General features: G+C 38.6%; 2 protein-coding genes across 4 annotated transcripts in view; both read left to right on the top strand.

The window, feature by feature from the left end:
* LOC146477987 (salivary endonuclease-like) overlaps positions 1–18,096 on the top strand; it is a 34,111-nt gene extending 16,015 nt beyond the window's left edge. For 2 of the 3 annotated variants that reach the window (XM_085112744.1, XM_085112743.1), the window contains exons 2-5: positions 1–41; positions 567–863; positions 16,675–16,953; positions 17,633–18,096. The exon at positions 1–41 is cut by the window's left edge and continues 83 nt beyond it. In XM_085112744.1, the coding sequence (XP_084968870.1) occupies positions 1–41; positions 567–863; positions 16,675–16,953; positions 17,633–17,976 (961 nt within the window). In that variant the 3' untranslated portion in view covers positions 17,977–18,096. Of the gene's footprint in view, positions 42–566; positions 864–1,211; positions 1,491–2,436; positions 2,904–16,674; positions 16,954–17,632 lie in introns of those variants that run through there. The other variant, XM_085112745.1, reaches the window with a different exon arrangement.
* LOC146477988 (uncharacterized) lies at positions 13,260–16,387 on the top strand. Its single transcript, XM_085112751.1, has 3 exons — positions 13,260–13,383; positions 15,682–15,789; positions 15,979–16,387. Exons 2-3 carry the CDS (start codon positions 15,705–15,707, stop codon positions 16,326–16,328), a joined length of 435 nt encoding a protein of 144 aa, XP_084968877.1. The 5' UTR covers positions 13,260–13,383; positions 15,682–15,704; the 3' UTR covers positions 16,329–16,387.
* Positions 18,097–18,755: the final 659 nt, after the last annotated feature.

Here is an 18,755-nt window from a genome sequence, read left to right on the forward strand (position 1 = left end):
CATGGAGCTCCATAAAACAACTGGAAAAACAAATGAAACAGGTATTCATTAAAATTAAATCATTTATTGACATGAATTATGCTTTTCCGTCCTCCATTTTTACAGTGGTTTACAATTAGCAAATATGAAAAAATATGGTTGAGATAAACAGTAAAAAAATTCAGAGGATATTACAAGGCGGTCCGAAGATATGAATTGAATATGAATTTCGAGTGGTAGAAACAATAGTTACGAACGAGCGCAGCTTGTGAGTAAAATAATGTTTTTTAATACGAGAAAAAAAATCATATCTTCAGGCCCTCGAGTAATTTTCTTTTAGCTATTTAGACAAATCTATCTCTCGCCATTGTTTTGCTAACTGTTTGCACAAACAACCGTGAAAAAGCGTGAAATGACGTCATCGATGCTCCCTTTTGAGAGTATGGAAAATACACCACTCGGGTCCCGGATTTAAATTCGCATGAATTTTACGAGTGGTGTATTTTCCAGTGAAACACTCTGCTCTAAATAACAAAATGTGTTAAGTTTCTGATAAATTAATTATAACTGGTAATTTATTTCAACAGTGCTCAAGAGAGCAGTGGCCGCAGACCCAATGAACTCTTTTTCCGACGATATATACAAATGCATGTTCCAGTTCTGGATACGGTATGTTGGTGGAAACAAATTTCCCGTCCTTAAAGATCGGAACAGTGCCAAATGCGCCGGCAAGGGATTGTGTTATGGAGCGTCAAAGCAAGCACAGTTTGCTGTTTGCTACAACCAGATTACACTCATCCCAGAGTTCACCGGACACGTTATTCAGCCTAATATCCCGGATGGAGGTGGAAGAGACGACGGGTTCAGATCAGATACTTCAATTGGTAATCATCTTGTCACGTCTTGTTGTAGTTCATTAAGACTGCATCCATTGCATCGTTGAGCAAGTCAATACTCTCTTGGCTATTATTCATAATACACAATTAAAACTAATTGGGACTGGCTTGGTCTTGTTACTTATAATCCGAAGGTACTCAGTTTTCATATGCTAGATATTGCGAAGCCGTAGCTATGTCATTGGTTACTGGTCTGGGCTTAGCTGATGCTCCTCTTTGGTGATAAAGAAGCGCGCTATTTTATCCAGCTATCCTCGAACACCCAGGAGTTAACGTTCCGTCTCCCTAATCACCTCCCCTACCATTATCTTTCTTATTATTTTGATCTATTTTAAGACCCAGTAGCAACTGACGCGGACTACGCAGCCAATCAAGGACCGGCGAATCCACTCTTTCCTAATTACAACATGCAAGCCCAGCAATTCTGCGCCAGAGGACACCTGACTCCAAATGCAGATTTTGTTGTCCCAGCAGAGCGTGCTTACACTATGGTTACGACCAACATTGCACCTCAATGGCAAGCGTTCAACGGGGGCAACTGGCAAATACTCGAAGGCGCTCTGAGGAGATATGCTACTAATACGGGGCATCATCTGTTTGTAATCACCGGCACCAGTAAGTAATAATAATAACAATCAAGAGAAAGATATTGAGAAAAAGAACGAGTGCAATAACGATAACGAGAACGTTACCGTAACGAAAACGCCAACGATAGCGATAACGGTAGAAAGAACGGTAATGAAAACGTCGACGATAGTGATAAGGGTAACGAAAACGCCAGTGATAGCGATAACGGTAACGAGAACGGTAACGAGAACGCCAATGATAGCGTAACGGTAACGATAACGATAGCCATCACGGTAACGAAAACCGTGACGAGAACGCCAACGATAGCGTAACAGTGACGAAAACAATGATGGGTGGACCGGTAACGCGCGTCGCACTATAATAGGCCATTTCCAAATTAGTGTAATCCTCATAATGACAGCGAGCTTTCCATACGAAAATTAGTTCTGTTTGCCTACTAATGTATTAGAAAATTAATTTTCAAAATAAATACTTTGCACCTAGCCTCGCTTTCATAATGAGCTTCAAAGTAACTCGGGAATGGCTATTAAAAGGCATTTGCTGTATCCAACACTGCCGTTTATAAACACAGTCTACCACACAAACAGAGGATGGTAAACCTGTGGTTAACAATGTCGACGCGTCAGCGATCACCTACAATCGCCCTTATTTTAGTTTCAGTACCTTGCCCGTAACAGAAGAACGTTACAAAGCTACATGGATTACTTTTTACTGCTTGAAATGATAACTGCTGCTCCTGTTCTCTATGTGTGCTTCAAACGTACTCCATCGCCAATCCATCTTTTTATATACTTTTCTGAAACTAGAACAATTAAACTACGTACTCGCAGGGTATGTGAATTATGAAGCGTGATTTTTTGCACTTTATCGACATTCGTTCTGTCTCTACAATGTTTATCGGCCATTTTAACTTTAACTTCTCAGTCTATTCCGGCTCTAATCTTTAAAATTTTCTTTTTTTTATTCCGACAAGGTGGCGAAGCAATAGGTACCAATAACCAAGTGGTCAGGTTGAATGCACGAGTTTTGGCCCCAGCGTGGTACTGGAAAGCTGTCTGTGATCCTTTCAATAAGCAGTCTGTTTTCTTCCTGGCTAGAAACAACATCGGCGATGCAGATGCTGTAACACAACAGAACGGTTGTTTTGACAAGAGGCAGACGAGTAAGTGGGGAGTCATAACTTGCCAAAGCATTGACTCAGCCAGAACTTTGCAAATGCAGCATTTTAACCTCCCAATTTTTGACAAAAATTGTAACCCTTCTGTCCTGGGGGAGGGATTCAGAGCCGTCATTCAAGCAGCAAGGTTTCAGTAGTGACTGATTTTAAAAAATCAGAGTAATAAACATGGAGACAACAATATGAAAGTTGTGTATCAAAACCAACGTAATGTAAATTGGCTTGTTAAAGCAACAAAATAAATGTTATGTTATAATCCTCGATTTCAGACGTTTTTGTTTTATTTCTTTTCCGCGTCCTTGTAGCCTGTAACTAATAGACTGGCTTCAAACAGTTTTGATTTTGTTCCGTTCTTGAACAAGAAAGAAACCAACTCAGCCGGCCAGCTCGCTTAAACTCTGTTCCTTTTTGACAATCAGACGCTAGACTAGCATTATATGATGGCGTAATAGTTCAAAGTTTGCTCGGCTCTGTGTTAATTTGGTTACGTCTTTGTTTGAATCTCTCCGTTGGCTGCGAAAACAAATCGCTTCATAAAGAATCTCTAGCAAAAATTTGCACTTTTAGAACATCATGAGGAAAAGATTAAGGAATTTCTGCGAGAAGGAAGAAGCATATAATCAATTTTTAGTTATTTTTATAAAACACACAGGAGCAACAGCCAAACACGATTAATACCAGCTTCTGGCACTGTTAGGGAACATTTTTTTTTAACAAAATGAACCATTATTTCAAAGATTCTATCAGATAAAAATATATTTTTGCCTATTCAGAGTGGCCTTGAGTGGCCAGTGCGATTCAATGTCTCGTGTACAGGATAGCAAGGGACAAATCTTCAAACCAACACCTTCAGCGCCACAAGGCGGATCCACAGACCAGAAAGAGCACAGAAGAAAGATTTGTTGTTCTTTCAATTGTCTGTTATGTAACGAACATACCGGAGGTTCTTTTGCCGTGGCAAGTTTCACAGGTATTTGTTGCTGTTTTTATTTTAATTAACAATTATCAACAACAGACTGACTCTAAGACTTAATATAGTTTCAGGGAAATGCTTGTTGTTACCAAGTTTAAAATGCAAATGTAAAAAGGAGCGAGAAATGTGTTCTGTTTGTGATCAAGTTTGGCAATTGTCAAATACCGTGACATGTCACGCATAATCAAATCAAGTGTGAGCTAACACCAATTTGATGTTATTCCTGCCCAAAGCGTCACTCAACTAAATCTTCCAGGGAAGTTCTACCTCGAAGAGTTAGGATAGTTTCATCGAGCTTATCCAAAAGCAAAAAAAAAAAAAGAAACCAAAAAAGAAGAAGATGAAATAAAGAAAAACCGAGAAAAACCCGCTGTGGAACTTTATTAGCAAAAATACGGAGTCATCTTTGACTTCGAGCGTGGCTCATGCAAACGCATTTTAATGGCTCAAGTTAGAGTTTGCTGATTTTGGGAGAACAGATGTTTGGCTTAAAAAATATTCAGAAATTTTTGGAAAGGTACGCCGCACCTCTGAGAAAAACAGTTTCGAAGTTGCCTAACATGTGGCCCAAGACATTTTCGCGATCACAAGGAAATTGCAAAATTCCATAAAAAATTAAATTTTATGTTAAGTCGGGATATTCTCCTTTAACAACGTTATTTAGACGATAAACAATACAAGCAATCGATATGAGTCCCCAGAAATGACGCGAAATATATTTTATTGAGCTTCAAATTCTGCATATATTTTGCGTGACATCAGGGTCAGTAAGGGTCAAAACCAGGGGGGGTGGTCAAACTACGAAACGCAACAGCAAGAGAATTGCTAAATAGCATCATTCATTATCATTTCGGACAGACATTAAATGGTGAAAGTTTGAAGGAAATCGGCCGACCCCCATCTTTCACCTCTGCCTGGTTTTCTCAGACAATGACTCTTAAGAGCAATTCTCCTGGAAAGTGAAGCAAAGGTGGAAATGAAAATTTTTAACCCCCCTTCATTTTTTTGTGTGGAGGTAGGTTACCTGGAGGGATGAACAAAAACAGCCATATTTGGATCGGCAGGTGCGTCGTTGCCATGGAAACTGCATTTGATCACGTCGGCCTGAGGTCTATGTTTTGACTGAAAAATTCACTCTCAAATAGTAAAAATAAACGAGTCTGGTTCTCAAGTACATGAGAACCAATTCAAATGAAATTCATTCAGATGGTAGAACCACTCTCCCAGTTTATAAAATTTGCTGTTAGAGTATTTTGGGTTCTATAATCAAGAAGACAATGTTCGTATTATTATGTTGCCTGTCAGCCATTTTGATAAGAAGGAAAAACAAGCACAACGATATTCGTTATTTCTTCGAAAGTACTCTTTCCACATAAACCAAATTAGCAGCAGGGCTTATATAGATATTGAAGTTTATAAATATTATAAAATCTATTTGGGGAAAATTATATTCTGGTCATGGGTGTTGAAGACATCCGAGGCAAGTTGCAAAAAATTGCAAAATTGGAAATGTTGAGGTCTCCAGTATTTGGTTCAAACAGGCTTTAGATAGAGAATATCAGCTTCAGAGGTTTTTTCATTCATCTTATCTGTTATCTACATTTGATGGATTAGGTTTTGGCCAACGAATTTAATGAAATATAAATTAAAACAAAGCCTACCTTAATTGCAACTTTTGGGAATTTCTTCAGGATAATTTTGTCGTATAGGATTGGTCTCTCCTCAGTTCGCTCGCTCCATTTTCATGACCAAATCTTGCACAGACTCTAGCGGAAAGGACAAATCTAACTGCCTAGCCTCGCCGAACATCTACTTTTAGACCAAAAATGATCATGCATTAACCCGAATAAAGAACAGTCGAACAGGTCAAACACAGTCGTGTGTTGAGTATCGAAATAATTCGTCAATACAATCCATCCACAAAGTTAAATAGATGCATCAAGATCACAGCTGAGCAAATGCATGTCTGCGACGATTCTGAATACAGTCTTTGGCTAAATCGAGCCGTACATTCCGTGGTGCATGGTTGAGAAGCGAAGAAATCGTTGTTTACGACCTGTTTACGACCAAACGTATGTAGACCGGAAATGCGAGTAGCAAAACTGCTGACCGGATGTAGTTTTAAACGCGATATACGCGCTTTTTGTTTGTTTGTTTGTTTTTGTAGCTTCGGCTAATTGTCGCAATGGCATTACCTCTTCTTTAGATATTTTTGGTACAATATATCATTGATAGGGGGATAAAAGGACGACTTTTGATCCGCTTTTATGACTGTTTTACAGTGGTGAATAAAGAGGACAAAATAAAAGCGCTTCACTGATCGTTTTACGCAACCACATAAGCCGCCCATGTTTCCTGGGTTTGTTTATTTGTCTTTTTTTTTTAATTCATTGCTTATTGGATGTTAAGGATGGCCTGCATGCAAGATACGTCGCTGATCTGGGGCATTAGCGTACACATTAGAAGTTACGAAGTTGGAATTTTTGACCCACCTCTCCACCAGAAATAAATAAGTCCTCTCCAAGCCGATAAATTTTCACATTCAGTACCTAATACCTGCCCAAATTTTGGCATTCTTTCTGTTTGTTTATTTATTTATTTATTTATTTATTTATTATTTATTGCTGTTGTTTTTTTTTTCGGTGGGGGGAGGGGTGACCGGACGTAAATTTGTGCCGTCGATCAAAAACACTGTAAGGGAAATTTGCATATCGTCGTGCGAAGGAAAGTATCCTGGTCGGGACAATGGAAAGTTGGTCTCTTTCAAATCCCAAAAGAGACGTTTCGGTTTGTGAGTGCAGTGGAAACAATATAAAACTCAGTCAATGTCAAAGGGATATTTCCAGGCACGTGCAAGCCTACGGACTTAGTATAAACCGTGATGAAATCAGCGACGAAATAGATCTTATTCTTTGCCGTGCAGGTAAATAAATGTAACATTTCACGCGCAAATTTTTCATTCTCTTGTCACGAATAGTTTATCATAACTGAATTTGTTATTGCATTTTCACAGTCTAAAGAGCTTTTTTTTTGGGGGGGGGGGGGGGGGGTGCGGCTATTATGATCATGCGTTCAATTTTCACCCAAGCTTCAGTTCAGCTTCATTTCCTTTGTTTTTGTTTTCATTCGGTTATTCTGTTTTTTTTTTTTTTTTTGGCTTTCTTCACCATTGCCATTGTAAAACAACCCCATTACGAGAGGATATCATTACACATACATCCGGTGTTACAACCCATTACATTGTATTCCAGTATTCCACTTCAACTGGCTCTCGACTGTACTGCTACCGCCATCGAGAACTCCACGACAAAACTGCCACTGCCCACAGACGACTTAATGGACTTACTGAACCTCTGCTTAACGTCCACGTACTTCCAGTACAACGGAAAGCACTACAAACAGTTACACGGAACAGCTATGGGCTCACCAGTGTCTGTTGTTGTAGCAGAAATTGTCATGCAGAACAACGAGGAAGAAGCCCTAGCAACCTACAAACGAACACTACCGCTCTGGTTACGGTACGTAGACGACACCTTTACAGCAGTACACAAAGACGAAATTGACGATTTTCACGAACACCTTAACAGACAGAACGCTGACATACAATTTACTAAGGAGATCGAAGAAAATGGTAAAATACCTTTTCTAGACTGCTTAGTTACCCGTAACAACAACGACAACAAACTAAGTACTACGGTTTACAGGAAACCAACACATACTGACAGACTACTGGACCAGTCATCCTACAACCCTACTTCTCACAAAGCAACGACTATACAGACCTTAACAAGGCGAGCACAACTGGTTTGTGACTCACCTGACAGACTCGCAGACGAAAACAACTACTTAGACAACGTTTTCAACAAGAACAACTACAACAAGGACTTTGTTAGACGTAACACTTACAAGAACACTGAACCTAACGTCACAAACAACGATGCGACTTCCATAACTACTGTAACTATACCTTACGTAAGGGGCACTTCTGAGACTATCGCACGGATTCTACAACCTTACAATATCCGACAACCACTGACGAAAGTAAAGGACAAAGAAGAACCTAACCGCAGACAGGGAGCAGTTTACAAGATCAAATGCTGCGACTGCCAGGCCACTTATGTTGGTGAGACCGGCAGAAATTTAAACGTACGACTGACTGAACACAAACGAGCAACTAGAAATGGTGATATCAACAATCACATTGCTGAGCACCATTTACAAACGAACCACAGAATCGACTGGGACTCTGCCAAGTGCATTACCTACTGTACAAATTACTATCAACGACTCACTCTGGAAAGCTGGTTTACTAACTTAGAACAAACGCCACTCAACCGTTGCCTACAACTACCTGCACCATACAAACGACTTATTGACAATAACAACGAAACAAACAAACAATAGACATTCTAACAATAGACCCACGGACTTTTTGACTAACAAAAGACGGATCGAAACGCACCAATCACTTTTTACAGTCTTCACAGCCAATAACATCACGGCTTACTGACAAACGACCAATAACATCTGGACTTCGTTGACCAATCAGGTTAACAACCAGAGACGTATATATACCACCTACTGACGTTCCACAATTCACTTGACTCTGAAGATGACTTCCGCTCAGGTTGTCGAAACGTCAGTCAAAGTCACCACAAACAGTCCTTCTCAGGACTACACTCACCCGGATGATCATAATTTACGTACTTATGACATGACTCCTGGGTTCAAACCATTTACAACCATTACATTGTGTTACATCAGGTCAGCAGTCGTGGTTTTCGGACTTCCAGCATGCGTTCAGTTTATTTACCATTCTTGGCTTGTCGACTATCGCAAGATCTGACTCGATTTTAGCCAAAGACGTTACTTTGGATTGTTCAAAGGCATGCATTTGCTTTGTAAATCGATCTCGACACATTTACTTTACTTCCTGGCTGAATAATATTGATGAATTTAGGTGCTCGACGGCAGAAATCGCAAGTATTAGGACCATGTTTTGGACTTTGTCAACTATTCTTTGTCAAGTGTATGCGGGCTACTTGTATCATCATCCCTGGTCTGAAACACAGTAAACTGGATATTCGATGGGAGTAACTGTTAGTCTGCGCTAGATTTGGTCAAAAAGACGGAACGTGCGAAGGAGAGACACTGGAGAGAGCCACGCGACAAAAGCATCCTGAAGAAATTCCCAAAACCCTCAAGGTAGGTTTTGTATCAGTTTATATTTCATCGAATTTGTTGGCCCAAACCTTATTTACTAAATGTAGGTAGCAGACAAGATGATAAAAAATACTTTTGAAGCTAATTTTCTCTCTCTAAAGCCTGTTTGAGCTAAATACTAGAGCTCTCAAAATTACCAATTTTGCAATTTTTTTCAATTTGTCCCAAGTGACTTCAGCACCCATGGCCAGAGTATAGTTTTCCTCAAATTGATTTTATGATCTTTAGAAACGTCAATATCTATGTAATCTCTGCTGCTAATTTGGTTTATGTGGAAAGATAGCCTGCAATGCAGGCGTATTTTTGGAGCGGGAGCGCTGAATAATCCTTCGTTGCTGTCATCTTGGGCGAGGAAGCGTGAGAGGGCTGGAGCGAGTCAAAAGTGACCCTAAGGGAGAGGACGACTGGCTGAGAAATAAAGGAGGGGGGAGGGGGAGAGGAGGGAAAAGCTCATTTCCTGCCCCCCCCCCCCTCCCTCAGCCTCCTTCAAATGCGCGAACTAAATTTATTATTCAGCGCTCGCCCATGAAAAACGCCTGCACTGCAGGCTAGTGGAAAGAGTACTTTCGGAGAAATAACGAATATCGTTGTGCTTGTTTTTCCTGCTTGTCAAAATGGCTGACAGGGAACATAATAGGAAGAGCATTTTCTTCTTGTTTATAAAACCCAAATTATTGTAACGGCGAATTTTATAAACTGGGAGAGTGGTTCTAGCATCTGTATGAATTTCATTTGAATTGGTTCACATGCACCCGAGAACCAGACTCGTTTACTTTTACTTTTTGAGAGCGGAACTTTTGCTTAAAACATGGTCCCAAGGCCGACGTCATATAGTGCAGTTACCATGGCAACGATAGATCTGCCGATCCAAATATGGTTGTTAAGTATATCCCCCAAGGTAACCTACCTACACACAAAAATTGAAGAGGGGTTAAAATTTTTCATTTCCAACTTTGCTTCACTTTCCTCGAGAATTGCTCTTAAAACGTTGACGAATCAATACTAACACTCTTTATCAGTTGATACAATAACAATACTACCATACAAATTGCCGAATTATCGTTGTTACCATAGCAACAATTTAACTTGTAAAAGAGAGCCCAAAATTTAGCTTTAACCCATTTTTTACAATCGCACTGTAAGCTCTATGTCAAGGCGCGACTCTTTGAAAAGTTTGAAAAAACTGTAGGGAGGGATTCAGAGCCACCTTAAGTTAAAGCAGATTTAAGGTTGCTCTAAAACTCTTTTTGCATTTTCTTTTTCATTTTGCAAAAAGTTGTGTCTTGGCCTGATGGCATGCTGATTGAAACCTGGAAGGCCATAATACGAAAAGCAGGGAGGTAGCCGTGCTCGTTTTTGAATCAGTATAATGTCCTGGACTAAAATAAGGGCTAGTTTTAACAAGTCGTATTGTTGTTGTGGTAACCTATTAAGTCGATAAGTATTTTCTTTTTCATTTTGCAAAAAGTTGTGTCTTGGCTAGTTAGCATACTGATTGAAACCTGGAAGGCCATAATAAGAAAAGGGGGAGGTAACCGTACTCGTTTTTTAATCATAATCTCCTGAACTTAATTAAGAGCTATCTTTAACAAGTCGTATTGTTGCTGTGGTAACATATTAAGTCGGCAAAATGACCATGACTAGCTTACTAATGTTCAGAAATTTGTTTGATACAATACCAACACTGATGAAGAGTGATAGTAATAATCGAACAAATTATAATTGCAGGGAAACCGTTTTGAGCCATCTTCAGAGAGAAGGATTTTACTAAAACCTTCACCATAAGAACCCCAACTCCTAACCACTTAAAGCATTGAAAGATGTCACTCCGCTGGCCGAGAATGTTTGTTACTTCACTGTTGCCCAGCTCCAAATGTCTGAAGCTCGATTAACCTAATCCTGGGTTATTGTGATCTTTTATACAAGCTTAATTACAAATCAGTAAAGATTCTTTCAAAAATATTTTTCTCGGTCTGGATTTAGACTTTTCTTTTCCATTAGCTTAAAACTAGTCGAGCTGAAAACATCGGTTAACCTTTAATCATGGATTGGAGTTAAGGATACTTCCTGGGTTCGCGGGCGTCCTTTGGAAAAAAATTCGTTCGCGCGCAAGTTTTAATAAACCTCAAACAAACTATATATCATTATAAAGCTTAATAAATTTAGTTTCCTATAAAAAATATAATTAAGCGATCTTTTCCTTTTTTAAGTGCCAGGAGCCAGTAGAACCTCGAATCGACCGACGGTCGTTCCATTGAATTAATCGGTTATCGAACGCTGCGCTAAGAACGAAATAGCTGCACAGTGTTATTCACATGGCATCAATCAACAAAAAGGTGTCAGGCTTTTTCGAAATTGTGATTGGTTATTTAGATATCCACGTCTAAGTTTGAGTAGCAAAAAATGTTTGAGGCGTGTTGCGTAAACAGTCACCACGGGAAAAATATTTTGAAAATCAAAATTCCTTGACACCTTTTTGTTTGTCATTATTCCTCAAATCTTCTGGCCAAATTTCACGACAATCCGTCAAAACTACATACCCTATTAATTCGTTCAAAGTCGATATACTCTGCCAAAATTCAAGTGCGAGTAAAGGTTTGCAAGAAAAACAAGCCGCTACAGGAGATTATGACACCTCATTACGTGGCGAGCCAATCGAGCAACAAGACCCCATGGCGTCAACAACAATAGCACAGAATTTCGCGGAAAAAGTATCGCGTTGCAGACACGTTTTAGACTCCGTTGTTGTGATCGAGCGAGATGGGGAAAGTGGCGAAAGGAAAACGTAAAAATCAACCAGGAAAACGGGGAAAAACCAAGGCTAACGAAACCGAAAGCGCGTCCGCGGAGAGTTTGAGGAGTGCACTGATATCAGAGATGAAATCAGTATTGGGTAGGTTGTTCGTTTTGATTGCACGTAATGTAATTTACGCTACAAGCGAAAGCGATTATTCATTTCGTATCAAAGGAAATGTATAATGAAAGGAAATCGCATTTTTAATGTTATTTAGGTACGATGGTGATTTCTTCGTAAGAAATCTTCAAGATAGCGTGGAGCGAAGCAAAAAGCGAGAGAAAGGGCTCCAGTATTACACAGTATTACACATGGGCTCATGCGCTTCTGGTGAGTTCTATTTCATCGGTATAATTCTTGCTGATTTTATGTCAATGTTTCATTACAAACGCGCAGTAAAACGTTATTTGGTTTTATCTCGCTGCAGAAGAAAGAAATCTTATCGGTCATGTTCCTCAACATCTCTGACCAAGAGGATTTAATTTGCAAAACAATAGTTCTGTATCTGCGTTAAAAATTGTTAGATTTCTATACCTTTCTTTGCAAAGCAGGGTAAAATGACAAAATTAATGGATAACGTGAACACGAGACGTTGAAGGTTTTTTTAAATTTTTCTTCTTAACCTGAGCGTCTTTCTAACCCGTTCTGTTCCTAGACGGTTCGTCTACATTGTACAAGTTAATTAGTCAAACAAATTGGAATAGTCGCCACGATTTTAAATAAAGGAAACTTTGTATTTGAAAGTTACGTACCTATTTGGCGCTGTCGTTGTCGTTTGCCTGGAAACGAGAAACCAAGAGAAAGAGCGTAATATCTGGGAACTGCATTAAGAAAACGTCGTGAAGTCAAAAAACGGCCAACCGATTGAAGGACGGATTTCCTGCTTATTTATTTATTTATTTATTTATTTATTTATTTATTTATTTATTTATTCAATTTTTCATTATTATTTCTAGTGTTGTTCTTAATTGTTTTGTTTTCACTGCAAGGGAAAAGATATGAAATTGAACGATACATCTGTGTGAATTTCACAAAAGAGTCAATCGTTTGTCACCAGGCAGTTGTGAAACAAAGTCGACCCGATAATGGGTGTAAATAATAAATGGTTCGTTTATGACAAAGTTGACTCAATGGATCCACTTACTAACCGGTTTCTCGTTGGCTGAAACAAAGAAAAAGTGCGAGTGCCAAATTGTATTGCTAAGTCTCTTTGTTATGCCATCATCAGAAGGAGACTTTCGAGAGTTTGTAGAGGCTAATAAAAACACAAACCGTCTCACAGCTTCTTAAATTATTCACGCATTTAGCTAGTTTTGCTGCCGGAGAACCTTACTGAATTTGCGTCAGGGTGACCTTGTGGCTAAAAGTTGGGGAAGAGATAATGATTTGTTCACGTAAAACAGATTTTTAAGAGCGAGAGTGAAAACTACAAAGACAATAGTTCAATTCAAGGATTTCCTGTTTCTTCGTTTCTGACTGCAGGGAGAAGATAAGAAATTGAAAGATAAATCTGTGTAAATTTCACGAAGATTTAACGATTTGTCATAAGCCAGTCGTGGAACATTTTAGCGGTCTCTTGAATAATGGGCGTGAATAATAAATGTCTCTTAATGGAAAAGTTGTCATGTTACATCCACCTATTAGGCTGGTGTCTTGTCGCATGAGCAAAAATAGAATTCCAATACAACACTTTTATTGTGTAGTTGGCTAATCTCATTTCAGGAGAGAAGAACGGCTTGGAGAGTTTTAGGAGGTTAGTAAAACACAAAGTTTTCAGAACTTTTCACACATTTGTCTTGTTTTTGTCGTAGGCCTATCGAATTTGCACCAGTCTTCGTTTAGATAAAATTTAAGCAGCTAATTTCTTAAATCCAGTTCCTCCGGGAACATTGAACATTTGCCTTTTGATCATACCGGGCTTGAACTTTTAATTGAACGCCGGGACTCAGCGCGAGAGTAACTCAGAATTGGAGAAATGATAGCGAGTGATAATAAAACATTTAGACTGTAACAAATACACGTGCTTATACAGGACTAAGGTTTTCTTGGAGTAAAGTGTTCTTATAAACAAATTCTGTTTCTTTGTAATTTCCTTGGTGCATGGTGAATTTTTATTTCATTATCTTAATTTAATTTAATCTTTTTATGCCAAGCCATGAAAGCCTTTCAACAAAATAGCTTTTCTGTCAATCGTTGCAAAGTATCAGTTTAAATCTAGTACTTAGGCTATTAAAGTTTGTAGTTGATAGCAATAAAAAAAAGTACAAATCCTAATTAATAGGCAAACTGATCTCTTTCAATCATATCGGAGCTTGAACCAAGCGAGAAGTTGCTTTGAGTGTTCATCTCGATTACAAAATTAAAGCTAATACTTGCGAAATCCTTTATTGGGCGATTAGCCTATCGATAAATTTAAATAAATATCAAACTGTTGCACGCATTTCTACTAAAAAAGTTCAACAGATGTTTAAAAAGAGTAGTCATGGTAAAAATGCCAGATATGCATGGTAAAAAGAGAAAATGCCATCAAAGGTGTTTAGTCTGTTTGGTTTAATCAAATTTTGTCATGATAGAACCTAAAAGACAATTCAATAAAGACAATTCAGTGACCTGATAATGGGACTGAATTGCTGGATGAACGGTCCGTGACGGTAAAGTGTTCGTACATCCACTTAACTGGTTCTCACAGTTTTAAACAACTAGAAGAAACTGAAGAGTTTGGTCCTGAAGACTTGATCTTTTTGAAGACCGTCATGTGCAAAAGAACGTAAACAAAAAATAACTGATATTTTTTCAAGTTTCACGTACGCAATGATTACCAATAAACTCAGCTCGAGCACTAATGACGGTAAGGGTTTGCGATTGTCACGCTTTAATAGGCGATGCACAGGTTTGCCATCCTCTGTCCTGTGTCGTTGACTGTGCATTGTAGCTGTGTAGAGAGTATTCATGTGACGTCTCATTTTCTAAAATCCAAAACTAAAGAGCCTCCAAAGTTTTTATCCCCATGAGGCATAAAAGGCCGTATATTTATAACCGTTTACAACTTTACAGCTCCATAGCGTCCTTCGTTTGGAAATTAGAGCAGTTTGAATTTCACGGTTATGGAGTTGGGTGACAAAAAAGCTACGATCGACTTTGTTGAAAAAATATCTCATTATTGTCAGCCTTTTAGAAGTTAGAACATTAGAGAAAGTGCTTATGTAAGTGCTTTTATTGTTCAGTACTGCTAATCAGCCGCTAGATAGCCAAAATAAGTTCCGGATGTTAACACTATTTTCGGCCGCCATATTGGTGTTTCTCGGGGTACACCAAGATGGCGGATCCATACTGGGCTCTGTAAATTTCTGCAAAACATTTCGACGGATATCTGACGTTTGGGGAGATGTACAGGCCTAAAATGTGGAGTGTTGTCTCCTTCAGTCATCCTCTATAATATCACAACTTCTCAACTTTTTCCACTGGATGGTTTTTGATTTATTTTTTTACTGCGTGACAGTGAATACCCTCTATATGTTAGGAAAATAAGTCCAGGTGAGTCGCCTCAGCTAAAAGCAATATTCTAAGCTTTTAACAGATCAATGTGAAATAAGAATACCGTACTCAAAAATATGAAAAAGACGGCGAACTTTGTTATTGTGAGTTTGCTTTATTTAATTAAACCCAACTTAAAGTTTGATTCACTCGGAAATATAGAAATAGAAATTACAAGTATAGTGGAGAAATCAAAGTAAGCCGTAAAATAAACATTTGGTACTTCGAAGATTCAGTTTCAAAGGTCAACAAATGAAAGACGTCAAGCTCCTTTGCACAGCAAATATTTAGTTTCATAGAACAACGCAATAAATCAGTCATGTGCAATACTCTTTCCTTTAAATCGTTTTGTCAGTAGTATTTGTTTTCTTTTACTTTGCGTTGTTTTGTCTTATATCTTCTGCTAACTTTTCATTCATCACAATGCGTGAATAATAAATGAACAATAATCGAGTATTCTTAGACTGATAATCTGAATTTCATATTAAATATTATTTATCTTTTTACTCCGACGTAGACTGATATCTGTAAGAATAAACGATGAAAGTTGAGGGAGCATTTGTGGCTGTCGTGCTCGTAAGCATTTTGGAGCTCCACAAAACAACTGCAGAAGCAAATGAAACAGGTATTAATTAAAAATAAAATATTTATTGGCATGAATGAGGTCGAATTATCCTTTGCCGTCAGTTTCTCTCGTTTGACAGTGATTTCATTCAGTTAACAAATACGAAAAATGTGTTTGAATGTGTTAGACAGTAAAAGTATAGTGTGCCTAACTTTGTGCTAAATAATAAGTGATAATTTATTTCAACAGTGCTCAAGAAAGCAGTGGTCGCAAACCCAATGAACTCTTTTTCCAATGATATATACAGTTGCATGTTCCAATTCTGGATACGGTATGTTGGTAAAAACAAATTTCCTGTCCTTAAGGATAAGAAGAGTGCCAACTGCGTCGGCCTGGGATTGTGTTATGGAGCGCCACCCGAGAAAAAACCTGTGAAAAAAAGTGAAAGGAAAGCACAGTTTGCTGTTTGCTACAACCAGGTTACACTCATCCCAGAGTTCACCGGACACCTTATTCAGCCTAATATCAAGGAAGGAAAGGGAAGAGAGCCGTTCAGAAGTGATACGTCAGTTGGTAATCATCTTGTTGTAGTAGCTTAAGACTGCATCCAATACATCTTTGAGCAATTCGGTAATCTTGGCAATTATGAATACACAACTAATAAACATACTGGGACTGACTTGGTCTTGTTAATTATTCTTAATTAGACTGTGATTCTCTTTATAGTAGGGAAAAGAGAGAAATTAATCTGACAGTATTCAGTTCCTATATTACCAGATATTGCGAGGATACCTCTGTTATTGGGCATGCGCACTGGCCTGGGCATACAATGCTATCCAGCTATCCTCGGACACCCAGGAGTGAACATTTCGGCTCCCTAGCTAACCACTGGGCTATGTCACCTCCTTTACCATCATCTTTGTTATTATTTTGATCTATTTTAAGCCCCAGTAGCAACTGACGCGGACTACGCAGCCAATCAAGGACCGCCGAATCCACTTTTTCCTAATTACAACTCACAAGCCCAACAATTCTGCGCCAGAGGACATCTGACTCCAAATGCGGATTTTGCTGACGACTTGGAGCGTGCTTACACCATGGTTACAACCAACATTGCACCTCAATGGCAAGCGTTCAACGGGGGCAACTGGGAAAAACTCGAACGCGCTCTGCGGAGTTATGCTACTAAGGCAAAGGAACCTCTGTATGTAATCACCGGCACTAGTGAGTAATAATAATAATAGCAATAACGATAACGAAAATGATAACTCGAAAACAAGAATAAGAACAATAATGCTTGATAACAATGACAATGATAGTGATGATGATGATGATGATGATAATGATAATGATAATGATAATGATAATGATAATTGCTGTGAAGATAAAATCAGTAACAATCTTAGGAGTGAGTAGAGGAATCTAAGATGACTTGTCGTCATCCATCGGGGGTAGCATCATGATAAAAACGATGAGGATAAATAATTTATATTATTATGATTACGTCAAGCTTACTGGACCAGGCGACGAAGAATTATGGATTTTTATGAAAAAGTTGACAACGTTGGCAGAACCTTTTCCTAAAACAACGATAAAAGCCTACTAGGATGGCTTTTTACTGCTTGAAACGAATAACTACGTCTTGTGTTCTCACAAACGTTTCCTGTTCTCCCAAATTATCCGTACTTGCGCTTCAAACGTCATCCTTTTCCTAACCATCCTTCTATCTACTTTTCTAAAACTAGAACAATTAAATTAAGTGCCTGTATGGTATGTTAAAAATAGAGCGTTACTTTTGGCACTTAATAGAACTCTACGATGTTTATCGGTCATTTTAACTTTAACTTCTCCGTCTATACCGGGTCTGATCTTTAAAATTTTCTCTTTTTTTATTTCCGACAAGGTGGCGAAGCAAGAGGGACGAATGACCAAGTGATCAGGTTGAATGGACGAGTTTTGGCCCCCGCGTGGTACTGGAAAGCTGTCTGTGATCCTTTCAATAAGCAGTCTATTTTCTTCCGTGCTAAAAACAACATCGGCGATGCTAAAACTGTAAAAAAAGAGGACGGTTGTTTTGGGATGACACAGACGAGTAAGTTTGGATTCGTAACTTGCCAAAGCATTGACTCAGCCAGAAAAGATGTAGAAATGCAGCCTTTTCAACTCCCAATTTTTGACAAAAATTGTAACCCATCTGTCAAGGGGGAGGGATTTAAAACCGTCATTCAAGACGCAAAGTTCGAATAGTAACTGAATTTAATGAGAACGTAATAAAAATGAATGTTATGTATGAGCAAGATAATACCTAAAACCGTGTAATGTAAATTGGCTTGTTAAATCGACAAAATAAATGTTGTTATAATGGTCGATTTCAAAGTGTTGTTATTTCTTTCCGTCCTTGTAGCCTGTAACTAAAAAATAGATTGGCGTTAAACAGGTTTGATTTGATTACGTTCTTGAGCAACACAAGAAATCAACTCAGCCGGCCTAAGCCTTGAGAGCGAATCTCCCTAATTAAGAACCTCATATTCAATTTTTATCTTAAGAAATAGATTTCGTTCATAACTCTTCCATAAACTTCTCTTAATTTGGCAAGTAGATAACAAATATGAAATACAAACGGAGAAATTTAATTTTTTTATTTGTGATTCCGCGGAACTTTTCGCACCCCAGGCTGGGCTCGAAACCCACTGACGATATCGTGAGTTTACAAGACTTGCAGCTGTTAGTTTTGGAGAACAAAGATAATTTAAAACCTCCTAAATTGTTAGTTATAAAGGATGACCGTTCACGTTTATAATATGATGAATCGCAATCATAAGCTTTAATCACTGTAATAAATCTGAGTGCACGAAGTTTATCTACTTTGAACGCTTATCGCAACATGCGATTTGGCCCAGGTTCAGAGGAATAAATTGCAAAAGTGGCCCGTACTTACAGGCTCTTAAGCAGTTGCAAAAAGAAAGCCTGAAAAAAATTCAGGCTTGAACGGGATTCGAACCCATGACCTCCCCGATGCCAGTGCA

Source organism: Pavona decussata, unplaced genomic scaffold (genome assembly GCF_977016875.1).
Source record: "Pavona decussata unplaced genomic scaffold, jaPavDecu1.1 SCAFFOLD_67, whole genome shotgun sequence".
Taxonomy (NCBI): domain Eukaryota; kingdom Metazoa; phylum Cnidaria; class Anthozoa; order Scleractinia; family Agariciidae; genus Pavona; species Pavona decussata.